This window comes from Sander lucioperca, chromosome 10, assembly GCF_008315115.2.
Source record: "Sander lucioperca isolate FBNREF2018 chromosome 10, SLUC_FBN_1.2, whole genome shotgun sequence".
Taxonomy (NCBI): Eukaryota; Metazoa; Chordata; class Actinopteri; order Perciformes; family Percidae; genus Sander; species Sander lucioperca.
In genome coordinates this window covers 5244702-5259105 of record NC_050182.1, presented here as the reverse complement: position 1 = coordinate 5259105, position 14404 = coordinate 5244702, and the positions used below count along the sequence as shown (strand labels likewise).

Sequence of the window (14404 nt, the reverse complement as noted above, 5' to 3'; positions counted from 1 at the left end):
CTTTACAGTTAAATACCGTTAAGCTGTCAGTATTCCTACCCTGTTTAATCCAGCTACTAGCTAACACTAGGCTAACATAACCTGCTGTCAAGTTTAGCATTAACTAGCGGCACATGCAGCGATGCTTCGGTTGTCCGTAACGTCCGTTTTGGAGCATCAGAGAGAAGCGCAGGCATTTTAGTGGCACCGAAATGAGGCACCGAAATCCGCGTTGCTATTCGGTACGGTAGATACCGGAATTTTCATCTCATGATGAAAAAGTAGAGATGATTGTAGACGAAAATGAAGAGAGATTGTATTTTAGTTTTTATTTTATGCAAAACGTTTTAGTCTCGTCAACAATAATGCATGTTAATTTAGTCTTTTTTAGTGTTTTTGGACATTGATGCAGTCTCGGCATCGTCTCGTCTTAGTCATGGGAAAAAAAGGTTGTTGACGAACATATTTAGTCTCGTCTGACGAAATTAACACTAGCTGACAGACACTTTTTCTGCTCACGAGTTCCATTTTCACTTTCTCACAGCCTACTGCATTGAACGCTCCACCTACGTTAAACACCTTCCTGTAATCAACGGTGGCGTCATTACGTCGACCAGCGTAGAGCGCGTAGTGCAAGTGTAGGGTTCGGTTCGGTTCGGAGGAAAAAAATTCTAAGGTTCTAAGGTTGAACCCCGTCAAAAAGCCCAATATTTGGCCGAATCCGAACCCGAATCCTGGATTCGGTGCATCCCTATGTTTACATGACCTATATCAAATTCGGAATATTGTCATATCAATAATTAGTGGAATATTGGTGTGCATGTAAACATACTCATTGTTATCTGTGATCAGGCCCACCATAGCTGTGTATATTCAGTACATTTGGACCCTGGTTCAGCTTTGTTAGAGAGCTGAGTGCCTACAGAGCAAAATTTGACTTTGATCTTTCCTCTTATGAGATTTTAAACTTCATTTTATCTTAAAGTACTTCACGCCTTTTTTACATCCGGACAAGTCTACATCGACGACGTTTCATTTCCAGGATTGCTCCGTTGCCGCCGGAAATACCGCTGGATGTCCGGTACGTTTTGTTTCCTTTGTAAATCTTATCATTCCCAATGTGTTCAACAGAATGCAAAAGATGGAATTTGAAAAATTCAAAAAGTGTTGTCAAGCATTTAAAAGTATCTCACATTGCAAAGCACACAAAAACTGTAGAAAACATCCTGCTACATATAGTAGATAAAACACACACACACATTTGGATATTTTTTTAAGTTCCAGTGTGGAACAAATGTTTAAAATTCTCCTGCAGTCCTGTATGAGGCTGTCTGCTCCACTGTGATGGTCTTTAGTCGACTTCTGCTTTCTTGTTGTTCCCTTTTGTATTCAGTTATCATTTTAGTTTTCTACCTGCCTCTCACACAACATGTTCAATGATGTTGTAACTTCCTGAATTACAGTATGTTGTTTGTTCTGACTTGGGGATTTAGCCATATGTAAAAAAAAAAAAAAAAAACTCAATAACAGCAATGTGTCGCAGTGTTTTTATTCAATTTAATCAAATATGAATTTACTTCTAGACAGATAAATGAAAAAACACTTTAGATATGAACATTATTTGCATCAAATGCTTAAGAAAAACACTTTGGGAAAATTCTGTTGAGAACAAGTGATGCAGTGCCTCCATTTTGGCCAATGAGTAGCAACAATAGATGTTACATGATACATAGGAAACAGGAGACTGAGCAGTCTGTCTGTCCCTGTCATCAATCTGCTGATATACAAATTATAATCATCACATCTCTAACAAAGCAGAACAAAAGCTCATTCAACAGGTATCAATGATAACAGTGCCCCTTCAGTCTAGTCACTGTATGTTTCACAGACTTACATTAGCATACCTATATAATCAAATATATAATTCAACTGTACATTACATCTAAGTGTCTGTTTCACAAACAGCTCTAAAAATAATTTATTCTAAATATATATATTTTTTCTTTTTTTCTATAAAAAATACAACCCCTGTGCATTATTTTTTTAAAGACTTACATTAGCATACAATCAAATATCTAAATGTATTCAAATCTAAGTGTCTGTTTTTTTCCGAGACGCACAAACAGCTTTACAAAATAATTCACTGCAAATATTTCTTTTCTCTTTTTCTATAAAAATAAAACCGCTGTACATTTTTAGTTCTGAAAACTAATCATTTAAATTGTGAAGTAGAAGTCTTAATAGTTTGATATTTATAAGCCAGTTGATATTATCATGTAGAGTCTGACTGCAGTGTTTAAACAGATAAAGCCTTCTTTTCGCAGATCCATCTTTGTTTCTCAGTACAGCTCACTGATCTCCATCCTACGTTCTGGACAGACATTACACACTGACCATCAGTAGCAGTAGGAGGAGGTTGTGGTGTCCAGTAGCTGAGGGAAGAACATGATGTTTAGATCAAGGCTGATAGATTTTATGATTCAGAGTGTTTAGGAATGTGTCTCTTACCTTACAGTCAGATTACTTCCATCAATCCACTTCCATCTCCCACCTTCAGCTCTCAGGCCAAACCAGTATCCATTAGTTCCTGAACTATCCACGCTGTATTTATTGAGTGCATCCTGACAAGAGAGAAACAGTTATCAGATATTTAAATACTATACTTAAAAACACAATGTCAGATTCACAAACTCTACAGAAAATACATTTTAATTTAATAATTGTGTCATAAAATTCCCAGTTTTCTCATTACCTTTTCCTCTGGACTATGTACAACAACCAAATCTGAACTCTTTCCTCTGCATACTTGTCGAGCTTCTTCCCAGGTTTTCCGATCAGCAGAAGGAGCAACGTTATAAAACACATAGCAGTTAGACCCGCTGAGTTCAAAGTTCATCAGACAAGCTTTACACTGTCTCCCTGAAACAACAGAGACCAACCAATAAACAACATTACTGCATTGTGATATTATTATTATTATTATTATTATTATTATTATTGGATCTAATTGATTGGATCTGAACATACCGTTATTTGTTTTGGGGCAGTAGGCATCAATGCTCCACTGAGCTCGGCTGACGTTGAGTTTATTCCAGTTTGTCTTCATGTTTTCTATTTGTTCTGCTAAGTTCTTCCTCTGTGTCTCCAGCTGCAGGTTTCGTGTTGTCAGGTTCTGGACCTCTACATTCAGGTTCTGGACGTCTGCAGTCAGGTTTGTGATCTTACTTTCTAAGACAGTATAGTTTTGTGTCAGGTTGCCCAACTGGACTGTCAGATTGTTGTTGTCCCTCCTCAACTTTTCATTGTCTAAGCTGAGTTTGTTGTTCAGGTTTGTCAGGTTATGATTGGCAGCCATCAGCTCACTTTCATGACTTAATGTAGCAACTGCAAAATAAAAATGTACTTCTTAATCACAGTGATAATGCAATTTTGGTTTTGTAATTATGCCACTTTTTAAAAGTTATGTCTTGTCTGTCTCACTTTAGGTTTTCCAGCATTTTGAAGATTTCAACAAATCCCTTGAAAAGACTCAAACCAACAGTTAGTACGTCTTTCACAGCCCTCTTTGGTTCCTATTGAAGACGTTCAAGATTTGCCATTGCATAAAACAGCAGAACACTGTAGTTTTAAATCAATATTACTCAAACAGGATTGTTGCACCAAATGCTTGCCCTTGGGGGGAATTGTTGGATCTTTGTAAGATAAGATATTGATCCCACACTGGGGAAATTCCCTTAAATTATAGACTGTGGTCTAGAACTACTCCCTGTATAGTATCTTAAGATAACTTCTGTTATGATTTGGCACTCTATATGAAATGTAATTGTTTGTTGGACACACACACACACACACACACACACACACACACACACACACACACCTACACCAGTCCCCCTGGTTTGGGACTGAACATGAGATTTGTTGACAAAGAAGAAAAATACAGAATATCACTTGACTCATCCTTTCATTTCTTTACGCATATATGTCTGTATTTTCACTCATTGTGGCTTCTGTCTCATACAGATTCATATATTCCATCGACTAAACCATATAAAGTGCTTCATTCTAATGTGGAATTGAACTGGGGGAAATAAACTAATACAATTGTGATTCCTTCATTTTGCTGTTCTGTGCATCACAATGCGCCTCTCCAATGCTGAATATGGAATACATGGTTACACATTGTTGAAAAAAAAAGTTGCAGCAACAAGAGCCCTGTCTTTTGAATGACTTACTTCTACATTGATCATTCTGCCCAGAAAATAACTTTGTTCAAAAAGATTTAGAAAACAACTAAGAGGCAGACATTTTTAGGATATAAAACAAACTGCTAATAGATACTAATCTGACTGTGGCAAATACATGACTTACAGATGAAAACTAATACTATTATTCTTTAAGGTTTGTGTCATGTGTGAGTTAACGCATGGACTGCCTGTTGTGTATACTTACAGTAGACGACGACTGCTATGATGCCCAACAGTAGAATGATACAAAGGATCCCCACACAACAGGTCAGCTGCTGTCTGTTGTTTGCTTTCTTGTCTGGCAAGAATTCTGCTGAGACTAAACAACAAGCATACAAATAAATATGACGGCTTTAGCAGTCTGAGATAACCGAATCAAGACGGTATCTTTCAAAGTTACAGTCTTTTTAGTAGAAAATGCCCTCTTTGTGTTGCTATTCCTCTACAAGGAAACACTGTCTGAGGAAACAGAGAGTGCGTTTAGGGCGTGTACGAATCCACTTTTGCTAGTTTAAAGGCGGAAAAAAGGGTCCGTGCGCCCGGATGCAAGATAGGGCCCAGAGTGTTTTTTGAACACCGAAGCATGTAAACCTATTCTAGTAGAGATTGTCCTGATGACATCATCAGGGTTACTGACAGAACTCCTCCAGAGCGGATATACTGTGATATACAACCGTTTTCACAGGCTGAGCAGTTATTCATGACTCATCAACTAGATCCCATTTAATGGTAGTTATCTATGGTAAGGTAGCGGTAGTTGTACTAGCAGTACTTGAAATATTCCCATTTTAATACCTAAATGCTGTGTACATTTATTTTACAACTTACCGTTTGTGTCAGCAGTTGGTTTGTTTGTCTGGCTTTGCACCTTCACTTCATCGTACACGGTTTCCTCCTCCATTTTAGCTGAAAAGTTGAAGGACACAATAACTTGGTTAAGTACTTCGCAGTGGTGAATTGACAAAGACTTTTAAAAGTTTATTCCATTATTTGAAACCCTGATGAGGATTGGTTTTGTACGGATGCCCTTAAGTGCCATAAGGTGATTTTTTTTTAAATCTTGTAAGCACATGATAATAATTTGTGGTAACAAGTTAATTATCTTAGAAATATAGCATACTGTTGGGTGTAATGCTTTATATTTGTATGTATTTTAGAACCTATGATTAGATTTTAGTATTTATTTTATATTGAACTTGTACTATTAATTGTATGTGTTTTTTTTTGTCAACCTCCCCAGAGACTACAGATGAAAATTAAAGACATCAGAAGAACAGACACCATATTATGAAGAGAACTCTATTCAAGTTAGTTTTTATATACCCTTAAGTCCCATCAGGTGATATTTTTTTAATCTTGTGCGCACAAGATAACTTTTTTTTTTTTCGAATGACAAGTCATTAAAAGGTTTTTCTCACAGAGAACTGTCAAAGAAAACCAAAGATGATGTAATTGTCAGATATCCAAACCTAGATAAAAGGGGAAGCTCTGTCTTTTAAAGGGAAAGACTTTACAAATAACTATTTCAATACATGTTATCCTGACCAGTTTTAAGAAGCTGTGGTCTGGGTGGAATCTCCAGTGTGGGTCTCGTAATGTGAACAGGCAAAACTCAACCAAAGGCAGACAGTTTAACCCTTGTGTTGTCTTCCTGTCAACCATGAAAACAAACACTTTTGTTGTCCCTATCTCAAGGTTTTAGCCGCTTTTCTTTTTTTTTTCAACGTTTGGGTCCCGTTTTTCAAAATTGACATCACTTTATTTGACGTTTCATCGCATTTTTCCAACGTTTTGTCACTTTTTCAATGTTGTGGTCGCTTTTTTGGATGTTTTTTTTCCAGGTGTTTTAGATGGGTTTTTTCATCGTTTGTTGCTTTTCCCAACTTTTTGTCCTGTTTTTATTTTTTTTTATTTTTTTTTTTACATTTTCGGTGCTTATTTCGACATCCCATATTTTCTAATATTAAAAAAAACTTTGAAAACGGGTCAAATTTGACCCAAAGACAACATGAGGGTTAAATCCAACGGGAGTTCAGAAATTGCAGGATTAGTTGACAAAAGGATTAAAATGTTATCAAACTTTCCTCAATGCAAGTCATTCTTAACTGATTAACAGAACATTGTTCATCCTATGTTTCCTATAAGAAAAATGCTTTTTGTCATTGCGCTTAAAGTACGAGCAGAAGTAGTAATAGTAGAAGTATCAATGATAGTAACAGTAGTATTTGTGTAGAAGAGTAACATTAGTTGGACTTGAAGCATTCGTCCAAGATAGATTTTAAAAAAGAGCTAACTCAAAAAATACATTCCCTAATTACTCCCCAAACACTGGACTCTATTCAATATGATGGCAGCTTTTCACTTGAACTTCTCTGCCTGGGAAACGCCGATATCTTTCAAACTCCACACCCCCAGTCTGTAAAACTTTGTTACTAATTTGCAGCCTCCCTATTAAGCTTTTTGGGATTTTTTCCCCGTCTTTTAGTGTGTTTTATATATTTTGTGAATGTTATAGATGTTTAAAGTACAAAAAACACATTTCACTTCAAATGGAGCTTTCTCTCATACAGACAACAGTTTTTCTCAACTGCCTGAAAATGCCTTGCCCACATTCCTGTTTGAATTTCCCTGATTGAGAAAGCCAGCCTAGTTTTTTCATATAAGCTGCCCATAGGTGCTGCCTGAGCAAGCAAAGCCCACCCAGTGACTTGTTTGAATTTGGTTGACCAATCACAACAGAGTGGGCCAGCTGTCCATTCGGAGCAGACTGGGCGGGGCCAAGAGCTCAGACAGAGGGTCCTATTTTAACGATCTAAGCACACGGCGTGAAGCACCTGGCGCAGGTGCGTTTAGGGTGTGTACGAATCCACTTTTGCTAGTTTAACGGCGGAAAAAAGGGTCCGTGCGGGTCCGTGGGCTCATGATTCAAAAGGGTTGTACTTAGTGCCTTCATTAATTCATAAGTGTGTTTTGGGCGTAACATGCAATAAACCAATCAGAGTGTCATCTCCCATTCCCTTTAAAAGCCAGGCCAGTTTGGACCTTGGTGTATTGCTGTTATGATGGCGGATTTGCTAAGCAGGAAGTAGAGAAGAAACTGATCTGCTCGTGCGTGAAGTGAAAGCGCACGAGCAGATCATATCATAATATTATTTCACATTGTAATATTTTATTTTTAATCTTTTTGGCATGTGTGTGTAACAAGCATAGTGTGCGCACACTGTGCACGAGCCTAGGCACATTTTACTAATGCGCTGCTAAAATAACAATGAAATGCTGCGCTATTGACTTTAGACCAGGTTTTTGTTGGTCAATGGCGCGATCACTTTCCGCCGCCTCAAGATAGCAATACGCCAAGAATGCACCTGAACACACCTCCCTGTAAGACCAGCACGCCCATGGGCGCACAGATGGGCGCAGCTGCATTTGCTATTTAAACAACGTGAGCGCTGGACAGGAAATTGACAACTTTGTCGGTTTTAAACTAGCAGAGACACTTGCGTCGGGCTTCGCGCTGCGCTGGGCCGGATGCAAGATAGGACCCAGAGTGTTTCAGGTGGAGTTGATGCAGCAACGGGCAGTATGAGCAACATAATGTGTTTTTTGAACACCAAAGCATGTAAACCTATTCTAGTAGAGATTGTCCTGATGACATCATCAGGGTTACTGACAGAACTCCTCCAGAGCGGATATACTGTGATATACAACCGTTTTCACAGGCTGAGCAGTTATTCATGACTCATCAACTAGATCCCATTTAATGGTAGTTATCTATGGTAAGGTAGCGGTAGTTGTACTAGCAGTACTTGAAATATTCCCATTTTAATACCTAAATGCTGTGTACATTTATTTTACAACTTACCGTTTGTGTCAGCAGTTGGTTTGTTTGTCTGGCTTTGCACCTTCACTTCATCGTACACGGTTTCCTCCTCCATTTTAGCTGAAAAGTTGAAGGACACAATAACTTGGTTAAGTACTTCGCAGTGGTGAATTGACAAAGACTTTTAAAAGTTTATTCCATTATTTGAAACCCTGATGAGGATTGGTTTTGTACAGATGCCCTTAAGTGCCATAAGGTGATTTTTTTTTAAATCGTAAGCACATGATAATAACTTGTGGTAACAAGTTAATTATCTTAGAAATATAGCATACTGTTGGGTGTAATGCTTTATATTTGTATGTATTTTAGAATCTATGATTAAATTTTAGTATTTATTTTATATTGAACTTGTACTATTAATTGTGTGGGTTTTTTTTCGGAGTGTCTATTTGCACCCCAGGTACAAATAGCCTAGGCCACACAGCTGCACCGAAATCATGGCGGACGTTCATCTTCCATGACTGCAGAAACTGGCATATTAGGAAAGTTTTGTCTCTAAAGTTTATAACAATTGAATTTCTAGCGGAAAATGGATACTACAGTTGCGCTCTCTGTCTTCAGTGAAAGCATACAATCGTTAGTTTGTTAGTTAGTACCTATTTGTTATATACAGTATGGTTACCTAGCAACCGAGGCTTGAAGACACCAAGTGGTAAACAGTTGAACAACATTCGATAAGATTTGGAGAGTGGTGAGAACACTGAGCTTAGGTCTGGGAGTCTAGAGGTCAATTCCCTGCTGAGGTGATCTATTTTTTATCATTTTGGATTGGATAATTTGCATGCAATTGCGCAAGTTAGGGCCCGCGAATGCAAAAAAGTTTTTGCAGGGTGGTAGGGGAAGACTCATGAATATGCCTGCTCTGGTTTGGGTTGGTTAGGTTTAGGTAAGAGGAGTGGGATTGGTTATGGTTAGGGTAAGAATGTCAGGGCGATAATATTCTAAAAAGGTGTAATACATGAGTAGTATGGATAACTGTGTGCAAATATATGCCAAGGTACTGTAAATGCACATGGGTGCAAATAGCATACATTGATATTTGTACCAGACGGGGTATTAATAGAACACATTGCTGTGTGCACCGGCAGGGTACGAATAGCATTCATTTCTAATTGCACCAGGGTACGAATAGTATACACTGCTTATTGTACCAGGGGTGCAAATAGCCTCACCCTTTTTTTTTTGTCAACCTCCCCAGAGACTACAGATGAAAATTAAAGACTGAAAACAGACACCATATTATGAAGAGAACTCTATTCAAGTTAGTTTTTATATACCCTTAAGTCCCATCAGGTGATATTTTTTAAATCTTGTGCGCACAAGATAAACCAAAGATGATGTAATTGTCAGATATCCAAACCTAGATAAAAGGGGAAGCTCTGTCTTTTAAAGGGAAAGACTTTACAAATAACTATTTCAATACATGTTATCCTGACCAGTTTTAAGAAGCTGTGGTCTGGGTGGAATCTCCAGTGTGGGTCACGTAATGTGAACAGGCAAAACTCAACCAAAGGCAGACAGTTTAACCCTTGTGTTGTCTTCCTGTCAACCATGAAAACAAACACTTTTGTTGTCCCTGTCTCAAGGTTTTAGCCGTCTTTTTCTAATTCTTTTTTTTTTTTTTAGCAACGTTTGGGTCCCGTTTTTCAAAATTGACATCGCTTTATTTGACGTTTTGTCACATTTTTCCAACGTTTTGTCACTTTTTCAATGTTTTGGGCGCTTTTTGTCCTGTTTTTATTTTTTATTTTTTATTTTTTTACATTTTCGGTGCTTATTTCGACATCCCATATTTTCTAAAATTAAAAAAAACTTTGAAAACGGCTCAAATTTGACCCAAGGACAACAAGAGTGTTAAATCCAACGTGAGTTCAGAAATTGCAGGATTAGTTAATTAATTACAAAATGATTAAAATTTTATCAAACTTTCCTCAATGCAAGTCATTCTTAACTGATTAATAGAACATTGTTCATCTAGATTTGAATTTCAGACAGTAAACAAACACAGGTTTACCCTAATTAGCCACCATACCCCTAAATTATAGCTGCATTAGAAACTGCATACAATGCTGTTGGCCTGTTGAACCCAAAATATATATATACTTAGACAATATTATACCAAATTATACTCCAAGTAGAAAACCAAATAGGAGATCCTAATACACTGTTGGACACAATTTTGCAAGATTATAGTTTAGAAATCAATACAATGTTGTTACAATTGTATTTAAAAAAAAAAAAAAACTATACTTGCCTTCAGGCAGAGGATGTTTCTTACTTTTGAATACAACCGAAGCGTAGTTGACCTCCCCCTCCGCCATGGTTACAGTCACTCTGTTGGGTTCTGTCTGACTTGCAGAAAGAGAAGTACTGCTCAAATTAAGCCATAGTGCATTGTCATAGGAGACAATGCACTCTGTAAGTATTTCACTCTGAAAAAGTACAACTTCTGCTTTTGGTTGAGAAAGTCATTTGCATCTATGACTGGCTGAATATGAACTTCAAAACCAAATACAATGTGTCCTTGTAGTATGGAAATACAATCTTCTAATAAAAGGCGATATTACAAACAATGCACATGAAGCAGGAGGATTGCTAATATGTGACTTTGGATGTTTGCTTGGTGTAACACAATTCATACTGTCCCCACAATAACCAGATGAACTCCCCCACAGTGGCTCTCAGGTGGTTTTGACACTTGACTGATGCAACTTGTGTGGGGTAATAGAGCTGCAGCATCACACATTTCCTGTGAGAAAGAATGCTCACAGTTTGTACTCAACAATGCTCATACAGTATAAATCTATTTTAAAAACACAGTCCAATATGTGTTTAACGCACATCTGCTTTGTTTAGCCAAGCTTTATCTGGTTTGTTAGAGAGCTAATGGCTTTACGAGTGCCTGCAGAGCACATGTTGACTTTGATCTCTCCTCTTGTGAAATTTTAGACTCTTTTTTTCTTTGTCATTCCCCCCCACGCCCCATCTGGCGTCTGCAATTTTTTTGGTTTGTCAGTCATTGCTCTTAGGTCTGCACTGAGAGTGATTAGTATGACTTTGCTAATTAGATCTTAAACCAGAAGGAATAAAAAAACATAAGGGGTGAAAATCCATCCTCCATCCTGGTCCAGGGCCACTACCTGACCACAATGCTTTCAAAATGGATAATGCTTTTGGTGAACTTGTCATTTAAAAGCACCACCTATAGGTCAAACTGTGACCTTTATGACACTTCCCTTTATTCAGTTTCTCAAAAAGGACAGGCTGGATTTTCATATTCACTCACTAGAATATGAATGACATTTATTTTGGTGACCCTTGCCTGACCTTTCTTCTGTTTTCTGTATACAATAACTGCATCTGTTTAATAAAAATGTACAGTATGTACTGCTTTCTGGTTCCAGATAATATTTTTTAAAGTCACATCATGAAGGCTGCTTTGAAAGAGGAAGTCCAAAATGTGAAATCATTCTCCGGTACTTGGTACTCTATTTTTTATTTTGCTCACTTTTACACCTAAAAAGATTACAATTCTTCAGTGTGGGCCTTCTAAATGCCAAACCACAGAGGTGAGTACGGAGTACGGTGTTTCCCCAAATATCTATTTTTAGCAACAGGAGCCACAGCATAAAGAGCATCATACACTGCACGAGATATACTGCCTGTTGTTAAAACAATAATAGTAATTTGAACGAGTATGTAACTTAAAAAAGCAGAACTTCATGACAGCTTTAACATTGTTTGTCGGTGTAGAGTCTCTTTATCAAAAGATAGAGGAAGTTTGCAGATGGTGTGATATCATTGGTCTGCTAGTTATAGTTATAACTAAAAGTTATAATAACAGTTTAACAACAGCTCTGTAGCAGACCTACCTCAAAGCCACTTTAGCTGGTAAATATGTTATTATGACTATGGCTTTAAATCTAGTCTTCCAACTTTCCTTTTTTGAAACTAATACATGTTTTAAGCAACAATAACTGATGTAATACATGCACAAAAACACAAAAAGTTATTGCAACAGCAGTTGACAATGTCAGTTGATATTTGATACCTTTGTGCAGCTTTTATGACATTTTTTTGCTGATTATTCAAAGCATGTAAAATAGAAGCATCTGTCCCGTTGTAATACTGGGTGATGGAAGGCTGTTGCACTATTGAGAGATGCCCACTAGATGGAGATGGGGAGGTCGAGCTAAAACCTTTACCTGGCATCACTGAGTACCCACAATCACAGTGCAAGGCCTTTTGAAGTTATGACTTGTCTGTATTGTTGTTTTAAGTTGTCTGTATCTGTCTAGCCCATGCTAATGTCCTGTACAAGTGTTTCTGTCTTCATGTGCCGTAACTGTGTTCTATGTTCTATGTTTCTGCAGAACAGGCAGAACTTGCTGGAAACTAGTTTTTAAACTGACTCAGGCCCATTTAAACTGTAACTTAATGTTACTGTTAATCCTTTCCTGTATAATAAATGAAATGAGCTTTTTACTGACGATTTTATTCTAACTGATAACATTTCTGTGTGGGAGGTCACACCCTTTGCTCTCCATATACTGCAAGTTGTGCCCCAGCCTGCTGAGGCGTTTGGTGTTGACACTTATTATTTGGTTTAATCATTAACTAAATGCAGTTTCCCAAAATGTAGCAGAGCACAGGTGGGCATACAGCATACAGCTCATGACCAAAATCTTGAAGAGCCGCTAGTGGTCTCGCCCTTATGCTATAACAACTTACTGTTAAGTGACTATCGTTTCCAAAAACACAAGCAGAAATCCCAGGATAATGTTTGCTTCCTGTAAAACGTGAAAGCAGGTCTGTGTCAAGCTAAACTTTCATATGATTATAATGAATATGTCTTCATTTTCAGTTGTTTTTGTTGCAGTTCATTAGAAGAACCGATGAGCCGATGATTTGTTCTAATTGCATTTCATCAATGTTCCCCATAAATCCCCATGTGATACTGTAATTTTTCTGTGGCCAAACTTTACGCTCAGCAAGAGGATGTTAGAAGCTTTGATGTTGTGTCATCGGTTAGTTGGTTACTTTTCTCTCAATTAGATGGTTAGTTTCACTTGTCCTTGACAACGGTTTCATTTCCAGCAAGTTAGGATAATGTAAAAAAAAACTCAGGCAACTTCAGCTCATTCAGAATGCTGTTGTTGAAGTCCTAACAAAAACACATCACACCATTTGTCAGGTTTCTACAACAAATACGAGTTTAAATCCCTAGTTTAGGATCAAAATACATCTGACTGTCTTTTACCAAACCAAATCGTTCATGTTCTCCACTACCTTTGACTGAACCTCAAGCACATCCCAATTTTAAATTTGGAATTTACACATCTCAACAAGGGCGGAACTTTGGGCTTAACATTGGGTGGGTTGAGACATGCCTGCATGTATTTAAAGGGGAACTATGCAGTTTTTTTTTTAGCATAATTTACCTTAACTGAACAGCTTCGGAGTCATTGGAATGGTTCTATGACTTTTTCGAATTGAATGGTGGTCATCTCACTCCCCCCTAGCGCCTGTGAGCGGTAAAACCACCCTTGCAACTTTGGGCAAGCGAGCCGCCAGACTCAGCGTCAGGAAGTAACGCGTGATATCAGGTCTTGCGATGTAACGAATTGCTTCACAGCACTGCACACATACACCCATTCAGGAACCGGCTAACAAGGTAGCGATGGAGTTTTTGCACGCTATCGTCATGGCTGAGCCGGCAAAAAAAAAGCAGAAAGCTAGGAGAGCATTGTCGGAGGAACAGAGAAAGAGGAAACGACAGACCGAGCGAGGACTCAGACACAAGTAAACATAGGAGCTGCCAAATATCTATTCTGAAGCTGTAGGGGGAGCTCTATAGAGAAACCTGCCAGCAAAAAGCATGAAAACAGCGAAGAAATTGCCAAAACTACATTGCGCCCATTTAAAGAAAGCGACAAAAACATCAACAAAACTCGGAGAAAAAAAAGAGACAGAAACTTCAAAAAGCGACAAAATCTTTGAAAAACAAAACACAAAATGTGACAAAAAATACGAAAAGAAAGCAACAAAAACTTTGAAAAAAGCAACAAAAACATTGAAAAGGAACAAAAACTTCAGAAAAAGCCCAGTTTTTATTATTGGGGGGGGGGTTGTTACCCCCCATCCCTCCTGTTGATTACACCTATGCATCTTGACCTCTCATGTATATTTCTGTTCTGTTGCTTCCAACGCTTTACTTAAAAAAAAAATTTGGGATCGTGACAGAAACATGAAAAGGACATTAGAGTAGAGAGAAGAGTAATGACATGCAACAAAGATC

The 14404-nt window shown here is 37.9% G+C and overlaps 1 protein-coding gene across 1 annotated transcript; it reads right to left on the bottom strand.

Annotated features, from left to right (window-relative positions):
- Positions 1-2086: 2086 nt before the first annotated feature.
- Positions 2087-5148, bottom strand: LOC116063894 (low affinity immunoglobulin epsilon Fc receptor-like). Its single transcript, XM_036006037.1, has 6 exons — positions 5055-5148; positions 4432-4545; positions 3007-3363; positions 2732-2898; positions 2488-2600; positions 2087-2411 (listed from the first exon to the last, which is right to left on the bottom strand). Exons 1-6 carry the CDS (start codon positions 5125-5127, stop codon positions 2276-2278), a joined length of 960 nt encoding a protein of 319 aa, XP_035861930.1. The 5' UTR covers positions 5128-5148; the 3' UTR covers positions 2087-2275.
- Between the last annotated feature and the right edge of the window lie 9256 nt (positions 5149-14404).